General features: G+C 47.4%; 1 protein-coding gene across 1 annotated transcript in view; it reads left to right on the top strand.

The window, feature by feature from the left end:
• The first annotated feature begins 12,167 nt into the window (after positions 1 to 12,167).
• Positions 12,168 to 17,382, top strand: part of LOC127007228 (gamma-butyrobetaine dioxygenase-like) — a 5,230-nt gene continuing 15 nt past the window's right edge. The window contains exons 1-9 of the mRNA XM_050877940.1: positions 12,168 to 12,491; positions 13,066 to 13,156; positions 13,922 to 14,115; positions 14,569 to 14,700; positions 14,817 to 15,010; positions 15,278 to 15,383; positions 15,517 to 15,731; positions 16,283 to 16,443; positions 16,597 to 17,382. The exon at positions 16,597 to 17,382 is cut by the window's right edge and continues 15 nt beyond it. Of these exons, the coding sequence (XP_050733897.1) occupies positions 12,405 to 12,491; positions 13,066 to 13,156; positions 13,922 to 14,115; positions 14,569 to 14,700; positions 14,817 to 15,010; positions 15,278 to 15,383; positions 15,517 to 15,731; positions 16,283 to 16,443; positions 16,597 to 16,739 (1,323 nt within the window). The 5' untranslated portion in view covers positions 12,168 to 12,404 and the 3' untranslated portion in view covers positions 16,740 to 17,382. The remainder of the gene's footprint in view (positions 12,492 to 13,065; positions 13,157 to 13,921; positions 14,116 to 14,568; positions 14,701 to 14,816; positions 15,011 to 15,277; positions 15,384 to 15,516; positions 15,732 to 16,282; positions 16,444 to 16,596) is intronic.

Here is a 17,382-nt window from a genome sequence, read left to right as displayed (position 1 = left end):
AGAGGGAGAGGGAAGGGAAGGTAAGGTAAGGTAAGGATGTATTGAAACGGGGAAAGGAGTGGATGTGGAGGGGAGGGAGAAAGACGGTGAGGGGTGGAATAAGGGAAGGAGCAGAAATTAGAATCATGGAAAACTACATGAAAAAAATAACTAAATTGTTTTATGTTTTTTCCCTTGAGTCACCTCCCTTGCTCTAAAAACAAACAAACAAACAAGCAAAAAAAAAAAACCATGTAGCGACCTTCCTATTGACTGTTTTTTGAGTCCTACATACACGAGGAGTCTGTATCGCTGTCCTCACCTGTCCCTGTCCCCGGCAAGGTGACTTAATGCGTTTCGTAAGGTGGTGACGAAACTTGAGGAGCCGCAGGAGAGCAGCGCTGAAGGAGGAGGCGGGGCTCGGCTGAAGGAGGTGATATTGGAGGGGAGTGAAGGAGGGGTTGGACAGGGTTGGGCTTCACTACGCATGTCTGAAGGAGGTGATATAGGGGAGCTGAAGGGGCTGATATTGGATGGGTGGGTTGAAGGAGGGGGTGGGGCTGTGCTGAAGGAGGTGTAGGGGATGGTTAAGGAGGTGACCTAAGCTGAAGGAGGGCGGCGAGGAGGAGGTTTGAGCATCGCCGTACAAGTTGGCAGGGAAGGGAACTCCTCTCATTGAGCACCACCGGCACCACCACCACCTCCTTCAGTAAACACGATAAGGGAGTTTATCTTGTCACCGAGCCAAGGCAAACTTCTGAAATAAACGAATTATAAGTAGGTCTGTCTGCATCACCAAGGTCTTGTGGACGACGGATTATGTATTTTTCCGTTAGTGGTGCGTTTCATTGACTTGATGCTTATGTAAGGCGTGTGTGGAGTAGCGGCTGAGTCTGAGAGAGAGAGATAGTTTGCCCGAGCAGATAGCTAGCTGGTGCTGGAGAAGTCGGCGGGAGAAAAGGAGAATCGGGGACGTGGAGGTAGAACTATTCTTTTCTGGAGCTGTCAAAAGTCCACGGAGGTATGCTTCATAAATGAGAAAAAGATGAGTCGTGGGGTGTTCCTGTGAATCAACGGGTATCGTTAACACTAGGCACTACATCTGATGATAATAAAAAAATAGAGAATCGGAGATTTTGAAGCAGAACTATTCCTTTCTCGAGCTGTCTAAAGTCCACGGATGTATTGTATCATAAATGAGGAAAATGAGTTGTTGGGTGTTCCTGGGAATCGATGGGTACTGTGAACGCCTGGAAACACCTCTGAAAAAAAAGTTGGCCTTTGAATAATTTAAAACATATGAAAAGGTACCCAGGTAGCTCAAAACCCACTGGGCGTGACATGGTGTGCGTGATTTTCTGTTTCCAAAGACCAAAAAGGAGATAATCGGGCCCTCATTAGTGCTTCTTTAGGATCCTAGGTGTCAGGGGGTGCACGACAGGCCTAGGAGTGGGCATGGGATAGGGTGACAGGGGTGAGTGCCGTCCTGAGAGGTGGCAGGGTAACGCAATCTCCTCACCTGTTTGTCAAGTCTCCCACCTCCTTCACCTGTACTCCCCAACCCCCAACCTGACGTACCATCCCTCAACCTTGCACCCCCTTACCTGCTACCCCATCCACCTCCCCTTGCGCCGGTGCAGTAAGAGCGAGTTTGCCGGCGCTGCGAGGGAACTGGCCGGCCTTAGTGACGGTGGCGGCGGGGCAAGGTGTGAGGCGACATGGCAGGGAAGCACTGAAGGAGGGCTGAGGAGGTCCCTGCCGCGTAAACAACATTATTGCGACACCTGCTGACTAGAGGCGCCCCGAGGCCACAAACCCACCCGGAGACAGGTCAAGAGGGGGTCACGTGTGGGGTAATAGGTTGGTGGGGTTAGAGGTTGGTAGTTAGTGGGGTTGACGTGACTGTGAATGGGTTGAAGTGACCGTAGATGAGTTAGGTTAAGTTAGGTTAGGCTAGGTTAAGTTAGGCTAGGTTTGGTTTGGTTAGTTAAGTTGTGGGTGACATTGAGGTCGGTTCGGATAGGTTACTAAAGCTATGGATGAATAGAGATGGAATTCTGGTAGACTGTAGTGGATGTTGGTGGGCTGGGATGATTGTGGATGGGTTGATGAGTGGATTGTGGATGGGTTGATGTGGGTGAAGGCGAGTTTACGGGGATATAGGTGGCTGTGAATGTGTTGAGGGGACTATATGTGGGTTGAAGTTGGTGTCTATGGGTGTGAACGTGTGTGTGTGTGTGGGTTGATGCGAAGTTGGGGTGCTTTGGGGTCGATGTGGGTGTCAATGAATGAGCTGAGGTGACTCTATGGAGGTTGAAGAGCGTGTCGATGGCTATGAATGGATATGGGTGGGTTGCTGAAGGGTTGGGGTGGTTGTAGGTGAAGGCGAAATGGGTTGGGGTGACAATATGTGGATCGAAGAGTGTGTAATAGGTGTGGGAGTGTGTGTGTGTGTGTGTGGGTAGGTTGGGGTAGCTCTAGGTGTGTGGGTGTCAGTCTTCCTCACGCACAAGGCAGCCAGGCAGTCGCAGGGAGTCGCACCTCCATTTAGGGTCCTGCACTTCGCCTTCCCTCATGCCTCGCTGGCCACTTTCATCCCCCACGCACGCCGCCGCCTCGCTCCTCCCACGCGCAGTCAAGTGAAAAGGCTCCAACGCTGGCTGTAGCAATATCCACGAGTGTCTTCGGCGGCCGGTGCTCTGCTTCTGAAGGGGTTCCATTGCTGTGCTTCTCCGATTGTAAATAAGGCTCACACACTTCGGCACCCACCACCTCAACCCATCCACAGCTACTAGCATTCACCTCAACTTACTTTCACCATGTACCCCTCAGCCCACGCGCGTGTTTGCATGTTGGACATACTGCAAAGGTTATGAAATGTCGGTCTGTGACACACTGAAGCTGGTGGGCGCGCCGAGCATGTGTAGGGCATATGAAGGGAAACCGTAAATTGAAGTGTTTCCTCATCTTTCCACATCTTTCTACATCTTTTCACATCTTTCTACATTTTTCCACATCTTTCCACATCTTTCCACATCTTTCTACATTTTTCCATATCTTTCTACATCTTTCTACATCGTTCCACATCTTTCTACATCTTTCTACATCTTTCTACATCTTTCTACATCGTTCCACATCTTTCTACATCTTTCTACATCTTTCCACATCGTTCCACATCTTTCTACATCTTTCTACATCTTTCCACATCTTTCTACATCTTTCCACATCTTTCTACATCTTTCTACATCTTTCCACATCTTTCTACATCTTTCTACATCTTTCTACATCTTTCTACATCTTTCCACATCTTTCCACATCTTTCTACATCTTTCTACATCTTTCCACATCTTTCTACATCTTTCTACGTCTTTCCACATCTTTCTACATCTTTCCACATCTTTCCACATCTTTCTACATCTTTCTACGTCTTTCCACATCTTTCTACATCTTTCCACATCTTTCCACATCTTTCTACATCTTTCTACATCTTTCCACATCTTTCTACATCTTTCCACATCTTTCCACATCTTTCTACATCTTTCTACATCTTTCCACATCTTTCTACATCTTTCTACATCTTTCCACATCTTTCTACATCTTTCCACATCTTTCCACATCTTTCTACATCTTTCTACATCTTTCCACATCTTTCTACATCTTTCTACATCTTTCCACATCTTTCTACATCTTTCCACATCTTTCCACATCTTTCTACATCTTTCCACATCTTTCCACATCTTTCCACATCTTTCTACATCTTTCCACATCTTTCTACATCTTTCCACATCTTTCCACATCTTTCTACATCTTTCTACATCTTTCCACATCTTTCTACATCTTTCCACATCTTTCTACATCTTTCTACATCTTTCCACATCTTTCCACATCTTTCTACATCTTTCTACATCTTTCCAGATCTTTCTACATCTTTCCACATCTTTCCACATCTTTCTACATCTTTCCACATCTTTCCACATCTTTCCACATCTTTCCACATCTTTCTACATCTTTCCACATCTTTCCAGATCTTTCTACATCTTTCCACATCTTTCTACATCTTTCTACATCTTTCCACATCTTTCCACATCTTTCTACAGCTTCCCTTGCCCCCATCCTCACCTTATTTAGCATTTCCATCGTCCCTACCTTCTCCTTGCTACCTTTTCCCCTTCCTCCCTCCTTCCTTTCCACGAGGCATAGATCAGTATCCCCAGGTGTCCTTTCGTCGTCCACCTGCTGGATAATTAACATCATTACTGGAACGCCCGTGAAATTCAGTTAAGCAGTTAAAGGGTGAAAACTAGGCGGTAGGAGGTGGGGGGTGAGGTGATTTGATTAAGGTCACCTGGTACAATACAATAGGTCGGTGCAATGACGGCGGGCAAATAGGTTTTAGTAGGGTGGTTGTGTACTCTCCGAAACGGTTAATAATACGGTTCTGAGCCCCGACACCTCACTCCTGACGTAACCGTGATCGAGGTGGCACTGCGCTGTTTTCCGCTGTGACGTGGTCGAGGTTGAAGTGGGTTTGGAGTGCTTGATGAAGGTGTGGATAGCTAGAGATGGGTTTTGGTGGACTAATGGAAGTGTGCCTTGCCTTGCTGGGGCCTCGCTGTGCGGTGCTGGGGACAACTTTTACTACAATGTCTTTATCGCAGTCTGAGTACTTCCAGAATACGAAAACTCCCTCGTTATTATGTAGATCGTGGCTTATTAACATGAACTGGAGGCAAAAGAAATATCAGAATTGCAGTAGCTTTTTTTTAGGGAGGTTTACTTCTAATACTGACTTTTTTCTTCGCTACAAGCAGAGGCGACTGTATAAAGTTACTTTTGTTTTATTTTTTGCCCGTGTTGTATGAGAAAGGTTAGTCCCAATGTACACACCTTTAGTTAGTATAAGAAGGCAATGAAATACGCTGTGTTACCGTTTTGTGACCCTGGTGGTAGTCTGACCCTTCTTCTGTACCATGAACTAAAAAAAAAAACCCTCATTAGAACCCGACTAATCCCCTTTCGACCTTTGTAAATACTTGATGTATGAGGAGAAAGCGCCTGTTAATATCGACCTAAGTCACCTTTAACTAAACGTGTGAGGAAGGCAAGATGGATCAACACGAAGCATCTCAGATCAAGGCATTAAAGGTGACACCTCCGGCAGGTACACGTCCAGGGGGAGGAGAGGAAGGGAGGAGTATGGTATAGCTGCGCGCCTTCCCCGTGTCGCCATAATTCAGGCCGCTTGTTGTCCCGTCGCTGCGAGGCTAACGAGCGCGCGTCCAGGTGTTCAACCGGGTGACACGATAATAAGGGGCTGGCTGGCACAGGTGGGACGCAGGGAAAGCGAATGTGGATTTTAGCACGGGTAAGACTTTTACGAATAGTCGCTTACACGTTCCACTGCAGAAGAGGACACGAACCGAGGAAGAAATGTGGGGACTTTGAATCTAGCAATATCAAGTGAATAGGAAAACTTATGTAATACTAAATTTTAACACGAACATGACTTCAGAATACACGCTTGCACGTTGAACTACAGGAAAAGACGCAAACTCAGAAATAGACATATTCAAACACTCTTAGGGAATAGTGAAACGCGTAACACATTTTAATATTAGCAAGACTTTTTAAATATACGATCCCGTGTTTTATTACGGGGTTGGACACGAACAGAGAAAGACATAAGTGGAGTGTAAATCTAACACCATCAAGGAAAAAGGACAATTTATACGTAATACTAAATTTTAACACGAGCACAAGTTTTTGATAATGCGAATGGTCACATGTAGTACGCGGGTGAACATGAACCCAGAAGGAGATAATGGGACTTTAAATCTAATAGCGTCAGGGAATAGAGAAACACGTGAAACATTTTAACAAGAGCAAAACTTTTCAGAATACACGCTTGCTTGGGGAGGACACACACTCAGAAATCAGTGGACTCTAAACCTAACACTATCAGGGAGGAGGGAGACTTAACACGTTTTAATTAGCACGAGCACAACTTTTTGAATATTACAATCACATGTTGTATTAAAGGAGAGGACACGAACACAATAAGGGTACTTTACACCTATATACGAACTTTAAATCTATATTACGAATCTGTGACACGAACGATCTCATGTTGCATCACGCGAGGAAGCGACTGCATGGAGTAGGGAATGAATAGGTAGGCTAATATAGGTCAGCATTCTCAGACGCTTTCGCCTCTCACATCACCAATTTCCAAAGGGCATAAAAGGAGATCACTCGGGTTCTAATAAGCGTTTTCTTAGGTTCTTGGTACAGAGAAAGGCTCAGACTACTACCAGGGCCATGAAAGTACCCCTGGAAATGCTCAAAACTCCTATGAAAGCGTTCTCAAATGTGTGCTTCGGCCAAAAAGAAATCAACCGGGTTCTAACGAGTGATGTCTTAGGTTCATGGTACAGACGAAGGGTCAAACAACCACTAGGGTCATAAAACTACCCCTGGAAGCGCTCAAAACACCTACGAAAGCCTTGCCAAATATGTAAGCATGGATCATACACGCGCGCACACCTACAGCAATATACTCCGAGGATGAATTTCGCCGAGTGACGCGGTGCATATAGAGAGTCGCTCACGGCACGGGGAATATTGCGTCGAGTGAGCACCTCCGCCGCCGCCCGCCTCCTCGTGTCATAAGTCCCCGGAGGAGGCGCCCTGCTGCAAGACTTCATAACCAGGGCGCCGCGCGGTGACTTTCTCCTCCTATTGACAGCGAGGTAATATTTCACGTCAATTAATGTGTCGTAGTGCAGAGAGGAAGGAAAGAGATGGGGGTGGTTGAGGAGGGGGATGGAGGGGGGGTGGGTTGATAAAATTGGGTGTGGATTTATCTTTGCTTGTTCTTGTTTTTCTTCTTCATTTTCTTTTTCTTCCTTTTGTTTTTGTTTCTTGTTTTGTTTTTGTTTTTGCTATCGTTCTTGCTCTTGATCTTGTTCCTCTTCATTCCTTCTTCTCTTCCTCTTTCTCCTCTTCTCTCTTCTGCCATGTTGTAAGCTGAGTGAGTGTGTGTGTGTGTGTGTGTGTGTGTGTGTGAGAGAGAGAGAGAGAGAGAGAGAGAGAGAGAGAGAGAGAGAGAGAGAGAGAGAGAGAAGAGCCCTGATGAATGAGTGAGTGACTTTTCAGTGCTAGTGGAGGAGAAATATTGCTCTGTGCAGTTTGAAAAATATATATCAGGGCTATTAAAATTTACCCCCCCTCCCCCTCTCTCTCTCTCTCTCTCTCTTCATTAAGCTCGTCAACAGGTGTATGAATGGGCTTGGGGGGTGAGGGAAGGGAGGAAGGGGTGAGGGAGGGCGAGAGGCGGGGAGGGGAGGCTTATGTTACCCGGCAGTTTTCAGCGTTCAGGATAAGGCAAGGGAGGGACGACTTGTGTGTGTGTGTGTGTGTGTGTGTGTGTGTGTGTGTGTGTGTGTGTGTGTGTGTGTAAAGGCGCATTGTCGAGCCGCTTAAACTCCCTCCCAGTAGCTTGTATGTATATTTCTAGGTCAAGGGAGGGCCGCGTATTCCATGTGTCTTAAACGGGCAGGTTAGGTTAGGTTAGGTAAAGTATGGTTAGAGTCATGTAAGGTAATTTTTAGGGAGAATCAGAAGACGCTGTTTGCAAGCATATGTTTGAATTGTTTTATAACTACTACTACTACTACTACTACTACTACTACTACTACTACTACTACCACCGCTACTATTACTACCACCGCTACTACTATTATTACATACGGCCTCTTACACTGAACTCCACGGAAATCGCGCTCCACATTTCACACAAGCTGGTATACATAATCCTGACCTTGAGAGAGAGAGAGAGAGAGAGAGAGAGAGAGAGAGAGAGAGAGAGAGAGAGAGAGAGAGAGAGAGAGAGAGAGAGAGAGAGGGTGGAGGGAGAGAATATTACGTTTTAGAGAGCAGACTAATGAACGAAAGTCAAGGATGGAGAAGGAGGAGAATGAAATGGAAGAGCAGAGGAAGCGAAGAGAAGGAGGAGGAGGAGGAGGAGGAGGAGGAGTTGATGCTAGCGTTGGTGAAGGTAATTGAGAGAGAGAGAGGAGGAGGGAGGGACAGGCCTTAGGAAACGGAGAGGCTGGTGGAGGGACAATAAGTTTATAATCCATTTAGAAGCCCACGCCCACGCCCGGATGAGCTGTGAGGCAAGGTGAGCAGGCGGGGGCGAGGGAGTGGGACGACAACCTCTGGCGTATTCACTCTTCCTGGAACCTGAGACTCACTGAGAGGCGAGGATGACAGGTTGGAAGAATTCAAGTAATCATATATAAAATTATCATCGGACTCTGTAACTAAAATTTCTATAGGTCAAAGAGAGAGATGGGTTCTAATGAGTGTTTTCTTAGGTTCATGGTATAGAAGAAGGGTCAAACTACCACCAGGGTCATAAAACTACTCCTGGAAATGCCCAAAACTCCTACGAAAGTCTTGTCAAATATGTGTTCTTGGGCGGCGAAATGTCTTATAATGCGACCTTTAATAAGTTTCCGATAACACATCTTTTTACTAACCAATGCATGACTCTAATGTGAGCCTAAGATAATTCACACATATACAATTTATTTTTTTATATATTGCTTTATAGTTATAGATTTATTCATACTTTCAAGGTTCATTCATTCTCTTAAAGTTGTGTCTCTTGAGTATAGGAGACACTTGATCCAGAAACATATATCAAGGCGTACTGAAGAACCTCTATTGTGGTATATGTACGTAACCATCCCGTGCTTTGGTGTCCTTGAATGTGAGCAGAGAATGGTGACGGTGTGGCTTATCAGTCTGTACGGGAGACTCTTATTAAGCAGTACTAGGAGGCTTTAGTTTTGTGCACCAGTCAGCCCTTCTACCCTAACAGTCTTGTTGCGGGATGAACCATTGTACTTCCACAGTGAGAGAGTTCCGTTCTTCCCTGTTTGTCATCATTGGTGCAACTGCTATCTCTCCTTCGTGGACCATTAGATGGATTATTGTTGATGAAGCTTCAGTATCACGACCATAAAACATCTTTCTCTTACATTATAATATTCGTAAAAGAGAAGCAAAATCACACCATCAACGCACTTTGAAGGTGGTGGCCGAGTGGTCAGCGTGCGGGCGTGGTAAGTTCGTGGACCTAGGTTCGAGTCCCACCGAAACACTGACTTTCCCAACCATCGCCGAGTGTCTGAAAATTACCCACATGTTGCCCAGATGGTCAACCAACCCTGACTTCAGCGACTTGGGTCAAGAGGAGCACCGGGGGCAGCGTGGGCCAAGAAAGAGTCATGCATCACAGCAGACACTATAAATAAAATTCGCCTGCGCCACTAACGGGCTGGGGTCGCCCAAGTGGCCCCATAAGAAAGCCTACCGGCGTCATAAATATAATAAGTTTGTCGTATTAGACAGCATTGAAAAGCGTTAGAGAAAACTAGGTATAGCTATACCTGTAGAGAGGTCCGTGATTGTGTCAGAAACCAAGTGTGTGTGTGTGTGTGTGTGTGTGTGTGTGTGTGTGCCAGCAGACGTATTGACACCGGTGCGAGTCGGTGGTTGGTTAATCTTTCCACATCGGCACTTCCTTTTAGCCTTCCCTCATCTCCTCCTCCTCCATCTAGCTCCCCTTCCTCCTCCTCCTCCTCCTCTTCCTACACTCTTCAGCTCTGCACAGTTGGCTGGAGCTTCGAACGTCGTCACTGGGGGAAGAAAAAGCTGCTTATGAAAGAGGAAAATCTCAGGAGCCGCGCCGGGAAGCCTCGAATCCCCTTGCCTCTCCTCGACTCGGCTTGGCGGGTTTTCGTCTTCCCCGTCTCGGCCTGGCGGGTCCTGGGTCTTCGTTCTTCGTCTTGTCTCACGTGTTCTCTCTGCCTTCATCTTTTTTTTTTTTATCTATGTTTTTTGTTGTTTTTTGGGTTGGTTTAGTTTGTTTTATTTTGCTTTTATTTTCTTCGTTTTTTTGTGGGTTATTATTTTTTTACTGGTTCTTGTTTGAGGGACTTTTATTTCATTTATTTTTTCATCTCTATTTTTTGGGGGTTGGTTTATTTTTTTTGCTTTCAATTTATATTTTTTGTTGATTATTTATATCTATAGTTTTTTTGATGGCTTTTTTTATTTTTAGTTTATATTTTAATTTTTGTTACGTTGATTTTCGTTTTTATTTAATTTATTGGTTATTTTCAATGTATTAGGAGGGTAAATTGAGGAAGGATGATACTACTACTACTACTACTACTACTACTACTACTACAACATACTAATACAAAAAAGAAAAAAAACTATTCTTCTATATTTTTCTTGGTTCGTGGTTTCTGGGAAGGGGTTCAAATCATTCTCCTCTCATTTTTCAGTCGCCTTACAAGTATTAAGGAAATAACGACGGTAATAATAATGATAATAATGATAATGATAACGGGTGATGCGTAAATCCTAAATCCTATCCTCGAGTCCTGCACGAAGGGGAATTGAAGACGATTTAAGGGGGATCGAGTGACGTGGCCAAGGAATTAATAGCGTTGTGTTCCTCCCCTTCTGATGATTATTATCCCGACAGTCCTTGATTTATTTCCCGATTTTACTCTCTCTGTCTCTGTCTCTCTCTGTCTCTCTCTGTCTCTCTCTCTCTCTCTCTCTCTCTCTCTCTCTCTCTCTCTCTCTCTCTCTCTCTCTCTCTCTCTCTCATTTCCCCTCTCTTACCTCCATACTTCCTTCATTAGCGGTTCTCTGATGAGGTTTTCGCAAAGGCACCTCTCCTCCTCCTCCTCCTCCTCCTCCTCCTCCTCCACTCCACTTCCTTCTCCTCGTCTTCTTCCACTTGTTATCGTCCTCCTCGTCCTCTTCGGTTGCGTTCTTTCGCTACTCGTCGTCTCCACCTCCTTCTCCTCTTTCTTCTCCTCCTCATCTTCCTCCTCCTCCTCGACCGGAACTTTTCATCTGAGGCGACACATTGTTTAGTGGCGTTTCTCGACTCTCTCATTTCCCTCCTTCCCCTCAATCACTCCACTTGATCAGTCCTCTTCTGCAAGACTCCCCTCGGCAGGAAATTGGCTTCACACTACCACCCATCTCCGAGACGCTAGCTATTCCCTTTTCTCTTCCCCCCCTCGCCCTTCGTCCTTCGTCCCTCGACCCTCGCCTTTCATCCCTCATCCCTCACCTTGAACTAGTTAGTAACCCAGTTCTTTTTCCCGCATCCAGTTTTTGGGTTACGATATGTTCTTGGTGTTTCTCTTGGTTGGGTTTGGTATGTTGGTGTGTCTTCGCTGTCTTAGGATTTGTATATATGTCTTTTTCGGTGCGTTCCTCTGCCCTTGATCCACTTCCTATCACCTACTACCTACAAACACGTCCAGTTACAAACACACACGCACGCTGAAAAATTACAAGTCGCGTAAAGGTCAGAGCATTTGGGTTCTCTCCTCTTCCGTGATTTCAAGTTTTCTGTTCGTAAAGGTCAGAGCATTTGGGTCCTTTTCTCTCCCTGATTTCAAGATTACTGTGTTTAAAGGTCAGTGGATTCTTGTTCTTTCCTTTCCCGTGATTTCAATGTTCTTGTACTACTCCGTAACCTCCGTGCTGAGAAAGAGGAAGAGAAGCGAGTCTTTAAAGTTGAAGAAAGGAAATGACTACAAAGTGATGTGCGATTCCTCTTCCGTGATGCGAGAGGGAGGTCGGGCGTCATGTGGCGGGGACGGCGTGCGAGGGAAGGAAAGTTTGAGTGACGGAAAGAGGAAGAAAGTGCTCGTAAGTCTGACTCTTTCCGTGTTAGCTGGCGCGGAAGGAAGTGTTTTTCGTTTGATCTCTGTGTCTGTCTGTGTCTCCGTCTGTCTGACTGTCTCTCTTTCTTTCCTTCTTCCTTTCTTTTTCCTTCCTCCCTTCCTTCCTTCCTTCCCTCCTTCCTTCCTTTCTTTCTTTCTTTCTTAAGCGTTTAGAAGCATTCTCGGTACCCTAAGTATGTATGGTTGACCCCTCGAGAAGGCACTGCTCTAGGGGGAAACACTGCTAGAGTAGGTGGTGGCCGTGGAGATGTATATGGAGGCGGGCGGCAACGCTGTGTTCTGGGTTATGCAAGAGACACGGAGTCGAGGAGGAAGCAGATAAGCTGTATCAAGTTTGTGAAGGCTTCCATTCTGCATTATTCTCGTGTTTTCTCTAGGACTAGACTTTCTTTGGCTGGTTTTGTGTTCACGGGGACGACTGCAAACTGTGTTTCTTGATGGGTGAGCGCCGGGGCAGAGCTGAAGAGGGCCGTTATCAGGCAATGTTCCACCTTAAAAGATTACCCATAGTGGCAACTGTGCATGGGTTCGTGGAGTATACATATAGTGCCGCTCCGCCGGTAAGACACACACACGCACACACACAGCACACCTCGACCCTGCCCTACCCCGCCCCTCCCACCCGTGCCCAGCGTCATGACCTCCCAGCGCTGCTTCCGTGCCGTATTGACCGCCACGGGGGCCCTCAGAGCGGCTGCCCGATCCGCCCCACTCATAGCCTCGGTAAGCATTATATTACAGCTTGATTAGGTACAGTTAGCAGGCATGGTATGTAAGGGCTGTATTATTCCTTCCCTTTCTCTCTTTCATCGCTATTTTTATGACATCAGCTCTTCTTAACTCACTAAATTTTTGCCTTAACCCCTCCCGTGGTTTCTCTGCACTCGACTCTTTACTCCCGTTCTTTCATATGGCGTTTAACTTTCTAATGCATGAGTTAAACAGTGTCTCCCTTCTTTCATCCCTTGCGCTAGTAAACTCTGAAATAGCCTTCCTTCTTTCGTCAGTTCCTATGACTTATACGCTTTCCAGAGAGCATCAAGACACCTCGCAAAGATCAACTGATTACTCTTATGATATCTTCTTCTGTCATCTTTTTGCTGGAGCTGGAATTTGTGTTTATCTTTATTTTGCACTTGGCTACCTCCTAAGCTGTAAAAAACGTCATGTAATCTGTGTTAACCTCCTCCTATTCCTCCTCCTTCTCATTCTGTTCCTCCTCTTTCGCCTTCTGTTCCTCATCCTTTTCCTCCTACTCTTCCTTCTCCTCTTTTAATGGTATCTGTTGCTTCGGCAGGTAAGAGCAGCAAGCAGTGGCGCCAAGAGAAGCGTGAGTCTGGCCGCCGCCGCCCGCCAGCAGGTTACCGCCCGCCAGCACGAGGGAACAGGTGAGATCCCCCGCCACACACACACTCACTCACACAAATCGATGCTGGAGCTAATGAAAGGCGGAGATTACCCATTCATGGTAATACTAATTCTCAAAGTTGTTGGAGGTTAGCTTTTGGGTAGGCTGGCACAGAATATATCTCATATCTACTCTGCATTCTGTTAACCTGCCGTATTACCCTGAGTGGCTAGTCTCCTTTCACTGGAATAAACCCATACGTAGTGTAGTAAATTTCTATCCGATCCGATGCACAGGAGTCTTGGGAGGTGGTAGTTTTCTGAATTGTTGTTGTTTAGCATTAGTACTTTATCCTCTTTTTTCTTCATTTTCCTTTTCTCCTTCCTTCCTTCCTTCCCTCCTTCCTTCCTTCCCTCTTTTCTTCCTTCCTTCCTTCCTTCCTTTCCCTCCTTCCTTTTTTTCTTTCTTTCGTTTTTCCTTTCTGAAAAGCAAATTAATGCTTCAACTATTACACCACGTCATACAACGCTACCGAAGTGGATACAAGGAATACGAAACGTGAGGTCTGCGTTCCAGCACCTCACAGTGGAGAGGCAAAGCACCACCCTGGCTGTTAATATGCAAAGCTTGCTAAGGAAGAGTTTGCAGAGACATGAAGACCAAGAGGCGTTCAGTTATGGTGTTTCTGGTGTCTGAAGGGAAGTTAGATATCCAAGAACGAAATAATTCAAGTAGCTAAAAATGTGCATGTTGAGTTTTCATAAAGATCTGCAATGTCTCACTTTTTTGTTCCTCCCTCGCGCAGCCAACGGCGTGGTGTGGTCGGCGCCGCGCGAAGACCTGCTGGAGGTTCGGTTCGGCGATGGCTCGGAGGGCCGCCTGCCCTTCGTGTGGCTGCGGGACAACTGCCAGTGCCCGCAGTGCTTCAGCGTGGAGGCTCTGGGCAGGAAGTTACTCCTCGATGACCTCAACCTTGAAGTCCACCCGAAAACAGTGCAGGTACTGACTGACCTTTCATGGTGTGTGTGTGTGTGTGACCTGCGTGACCTTTTTACACCTGTGGTCTACTTGACCTTTCTTTTGTATAGCTTAGCTGACTTTTCTTATTGTGAATGATCTGACCTTTCTGTGTCGCGCTTCTGACATTTCCTACGGTGACCTTTCCTGTGTTACCCTTGCCACCTTACTCCTTCCATGTTGTGATTGACCTTTCTCGCTGCATGACTTTTCTAGTTCCCTGTAAAAGCTACACAACTCACCTGTGAATCTTCATCACGCGTGACCTGTTTGTTTTCCAGCTTCTCTTCCTTTGTTACGTGCGGAATATTATGTCCACATGACCTGTGTGTCCTGCCTCTGACTTTTTTCCTTGTGACATGCCTGAGATTTCTATTTTGTGGCTCTTCTGCAGCAGACCTCACACTCAGTGATCTAACTAACCCTTGCTGACAGGAGGGCACCAACGGGCTGACGGTGGACTGGAGTGACGGCCACAGAAGTGAGTATCCCGCCCAGTGGCTGCGGGAGCGAGCCTTTACGCCCAACGCCCTCGCCAAGCAGAAGATGAAGTACGCCGTACGCAAGGTGAGCAATGAGCTGCACCTCACTCTAGGTATCTGGGTCTGCTAGTTTCTTTTGGTATGTTTCAGGTTTCAAGATTTCACAGGAAAATCTGCAAATATTTCCTTCCTCTTGAATAGGAGCCGTGGGGCGCCGAACACTGCCTCAGGAACTTCGACTACAATACACTGATGTCGGACGACCGCGAGCTGCTGGACTGGCTGCTGACCATGGAGCGGCAGGGCTCGGCCATGGTGAGGAACACGCCTAGGAAGGACGTGGCGGGGCCGGAGCTCATTGAACACATCGCCTACGTCAAGCAGTCCCACTACGGGTGAGTGAGTGGCTCCCCCCGCCCGGAGCTGCGAGGCAGAGGCTGAGGCGCCCCAGAAACGCTCGTTCGCACATGTCTTAGCCACTGATGGGCCTTAGTACTTGAGAGGGCACGGGGCTGTTGCATTAGGTGTGGCTTAATACATCATGGGGCGTTCCAGGGGTTTACATTAGGTGTTGCATCACATGTTAGCGTCAGACCCTTGTGGCGACATATCCAAGTCCCTCCCCCCGCGGCGGCGACGCTAACAGTGCCGTGTGTCCACAGACCTCACTCGCCCGTCATCAACCGGCCCAACACCAACAACGTGGCCTTCACCAACGCCAAGCTCGGCATGCACAACGACCTGCCGCAGTACGAACACATGCCCGGGGTGAGTCCGCGTCGAGGGTGAGCTTGTCTGACATAATACCAATACCAACATCATCATCAACAGCAGCAACAACACTAGTCATCGCCTCGGCATCGCCGCCGCTCACGCCCTCCCTCCCTTTCCGTCCGTGCAGATCATCTTCATCCAGTGCGTGGAGCAGCATCCCGGCGCCGGCGGCGAGAGCGTCGTCACCGACGGTCTGTTCGCCGCCGAGGAGCTGCGCAGAAACTGCCCGGAAGACTTCCGCATCCTGGCCACCACCGACATGTACTTCTGGGACAAGGGCCACGCCAACTACAGCTGGGAGATGCCGGAGTTCCACAAGATCGCCAAGTTCCCGGTCATCAGGTGCGTGAACTTATTCTTTTCAATTTGCCTGAGCACATTTTCCTTCAAAGTTTGCAGAACCTTCGCCTTGCATACTATCTTTCCCTCCCGTCTTCAGTCACACACTCAATTGAAACAACAAAGAAATGTTGCAATTCTTGCAATTTCCCAGCCCCTGACAGCTCTACCTTTCTGCTATTTTTTTCTGCTTTAGGGTTCACTTATCTTTGTCTTGTCCGTCCCGCACTCATTGGTGACAATGAGGTGGTGCAAAGCTTCCCCTTATCCCTTCCCTGCATCCTCTTATAATTATGTTATCCTGACCTTTCCTTCTGAAATCAGGACTCCTCTAATATTCTCTTCTTGAGTGGATTGGAACAACGAGGTGACATAGACCTGTCCCTTCCCCACCTGATCATTCTGCAACCTGCATATCATGACACTGATACCCTGTCCTCCTAAGCTTCCCCCTTCCTCCGAGTAAAGGGCACCAGCGTGTTGCCAAGACACCTCTTCCCCTGCCCCTCTGCCTCCCCAGCACCAGTCCCCGGCTAACCCCCAATCTCCCCCAGGGTGAACGGCAACAACGAGGTGGTGCAGATCGCCGTCAACAACGCCATCCGCGACTCTCACATGGACCTTCCCGCCCACGAGGTCAAAAGGTACTACGCCGCCTATAAGCGATTCCACGAGATTCTCTACGCCAACGCCATCACCTTCAAGATGGAGGCGGGTGAGTGGAGGGGGGGCGGGGCCAGGGCGGGAGGGCGGGGAGGGTCATGGGGGGGCCAGAGTGGGTGAGGGCTTTTTCTGGGCTGGGCAAAGAGACCCATACCTTGAGGGGCGGGAGAGTCACGTCCACGCTGACCACCCTTTGTGCCCGCAGGAGACATGATGACGCTGGACAACGTGCGGTGCCTGCACGGGCGGGAGGGATACGAGGCCAACAGTGCTCGCCACATCGAGTCCTCTTACCTCGACTGGGACGAGGCGCGCTGCCGCAGACGCCGCCTGCAGGAGCAGTATTAAGTGCGGGTCAGGAATGTTTTACTGTATGTTGACTCCAATTAATTTACGCATCACATAATTTGTACATGAGGAAAATAATTAATCGTTTACGGATGGTGGCAGTGACAAGCGTGTGTACCAGTGTTACCATCGCGGTGGGCACCACATTTATTAGTTACAATACACTGAAGCTATGAGTGTTGTGATGAAACGCTGTTGTAGGCTGGGCGACGCAACGCTCTCGGGGTGTAAGTCTCCACTGATTGATTGACTGATGGGTTGATTAACTGATTGATGTTTCTCGAGTCTCTGTGCGGCCCGCCCGTCCGCCTGCCCGCCTGTTCGTTCCTGTCCAAAGCCTGACCTTCCCCTGCCCTCTCACAAACAGCCCGTCAGTCGTCCGAGCCTCATTGTTAGCCTCCCTTGCCTGTGTGAGTCGTCTTCTAAAGTTAAGCTTCCCGTTGTACGTGCATGTGAGGAACGTTTTCTGTACTGTGTCTTAGCGTAGCCGGGAGGTATACGAGTGTACCAAATGATGTTTGGAAGTAATATTTTTAAGACACCGTACATATATATGATTATCTTGTATGCTAGTCAGTGTGAAGTGAAGTGTAAAGTGTAGTGAAGTTTGATTAAAAAGCATCTTAACTTTATTTATACGTGT

Source organism: Eriocheir sinensis, chromosome 35 (genome assembly GCF_024679095.1).
Source record: "Eriocheir sinensis breed Jianghai 21 chromosome 35, ASM2467909v1, whole genome shotgun sequence".
Taxonomy (NCBI): Eukaryota; Metazoa; Arthropoda; class Malacostraca; order Decapoda; family Varunidae; genus Eriocheir; species Eriocheir sinensis.
This window is presented reverse-complemented; position numbering and strand designations above follow the sequence as displayed.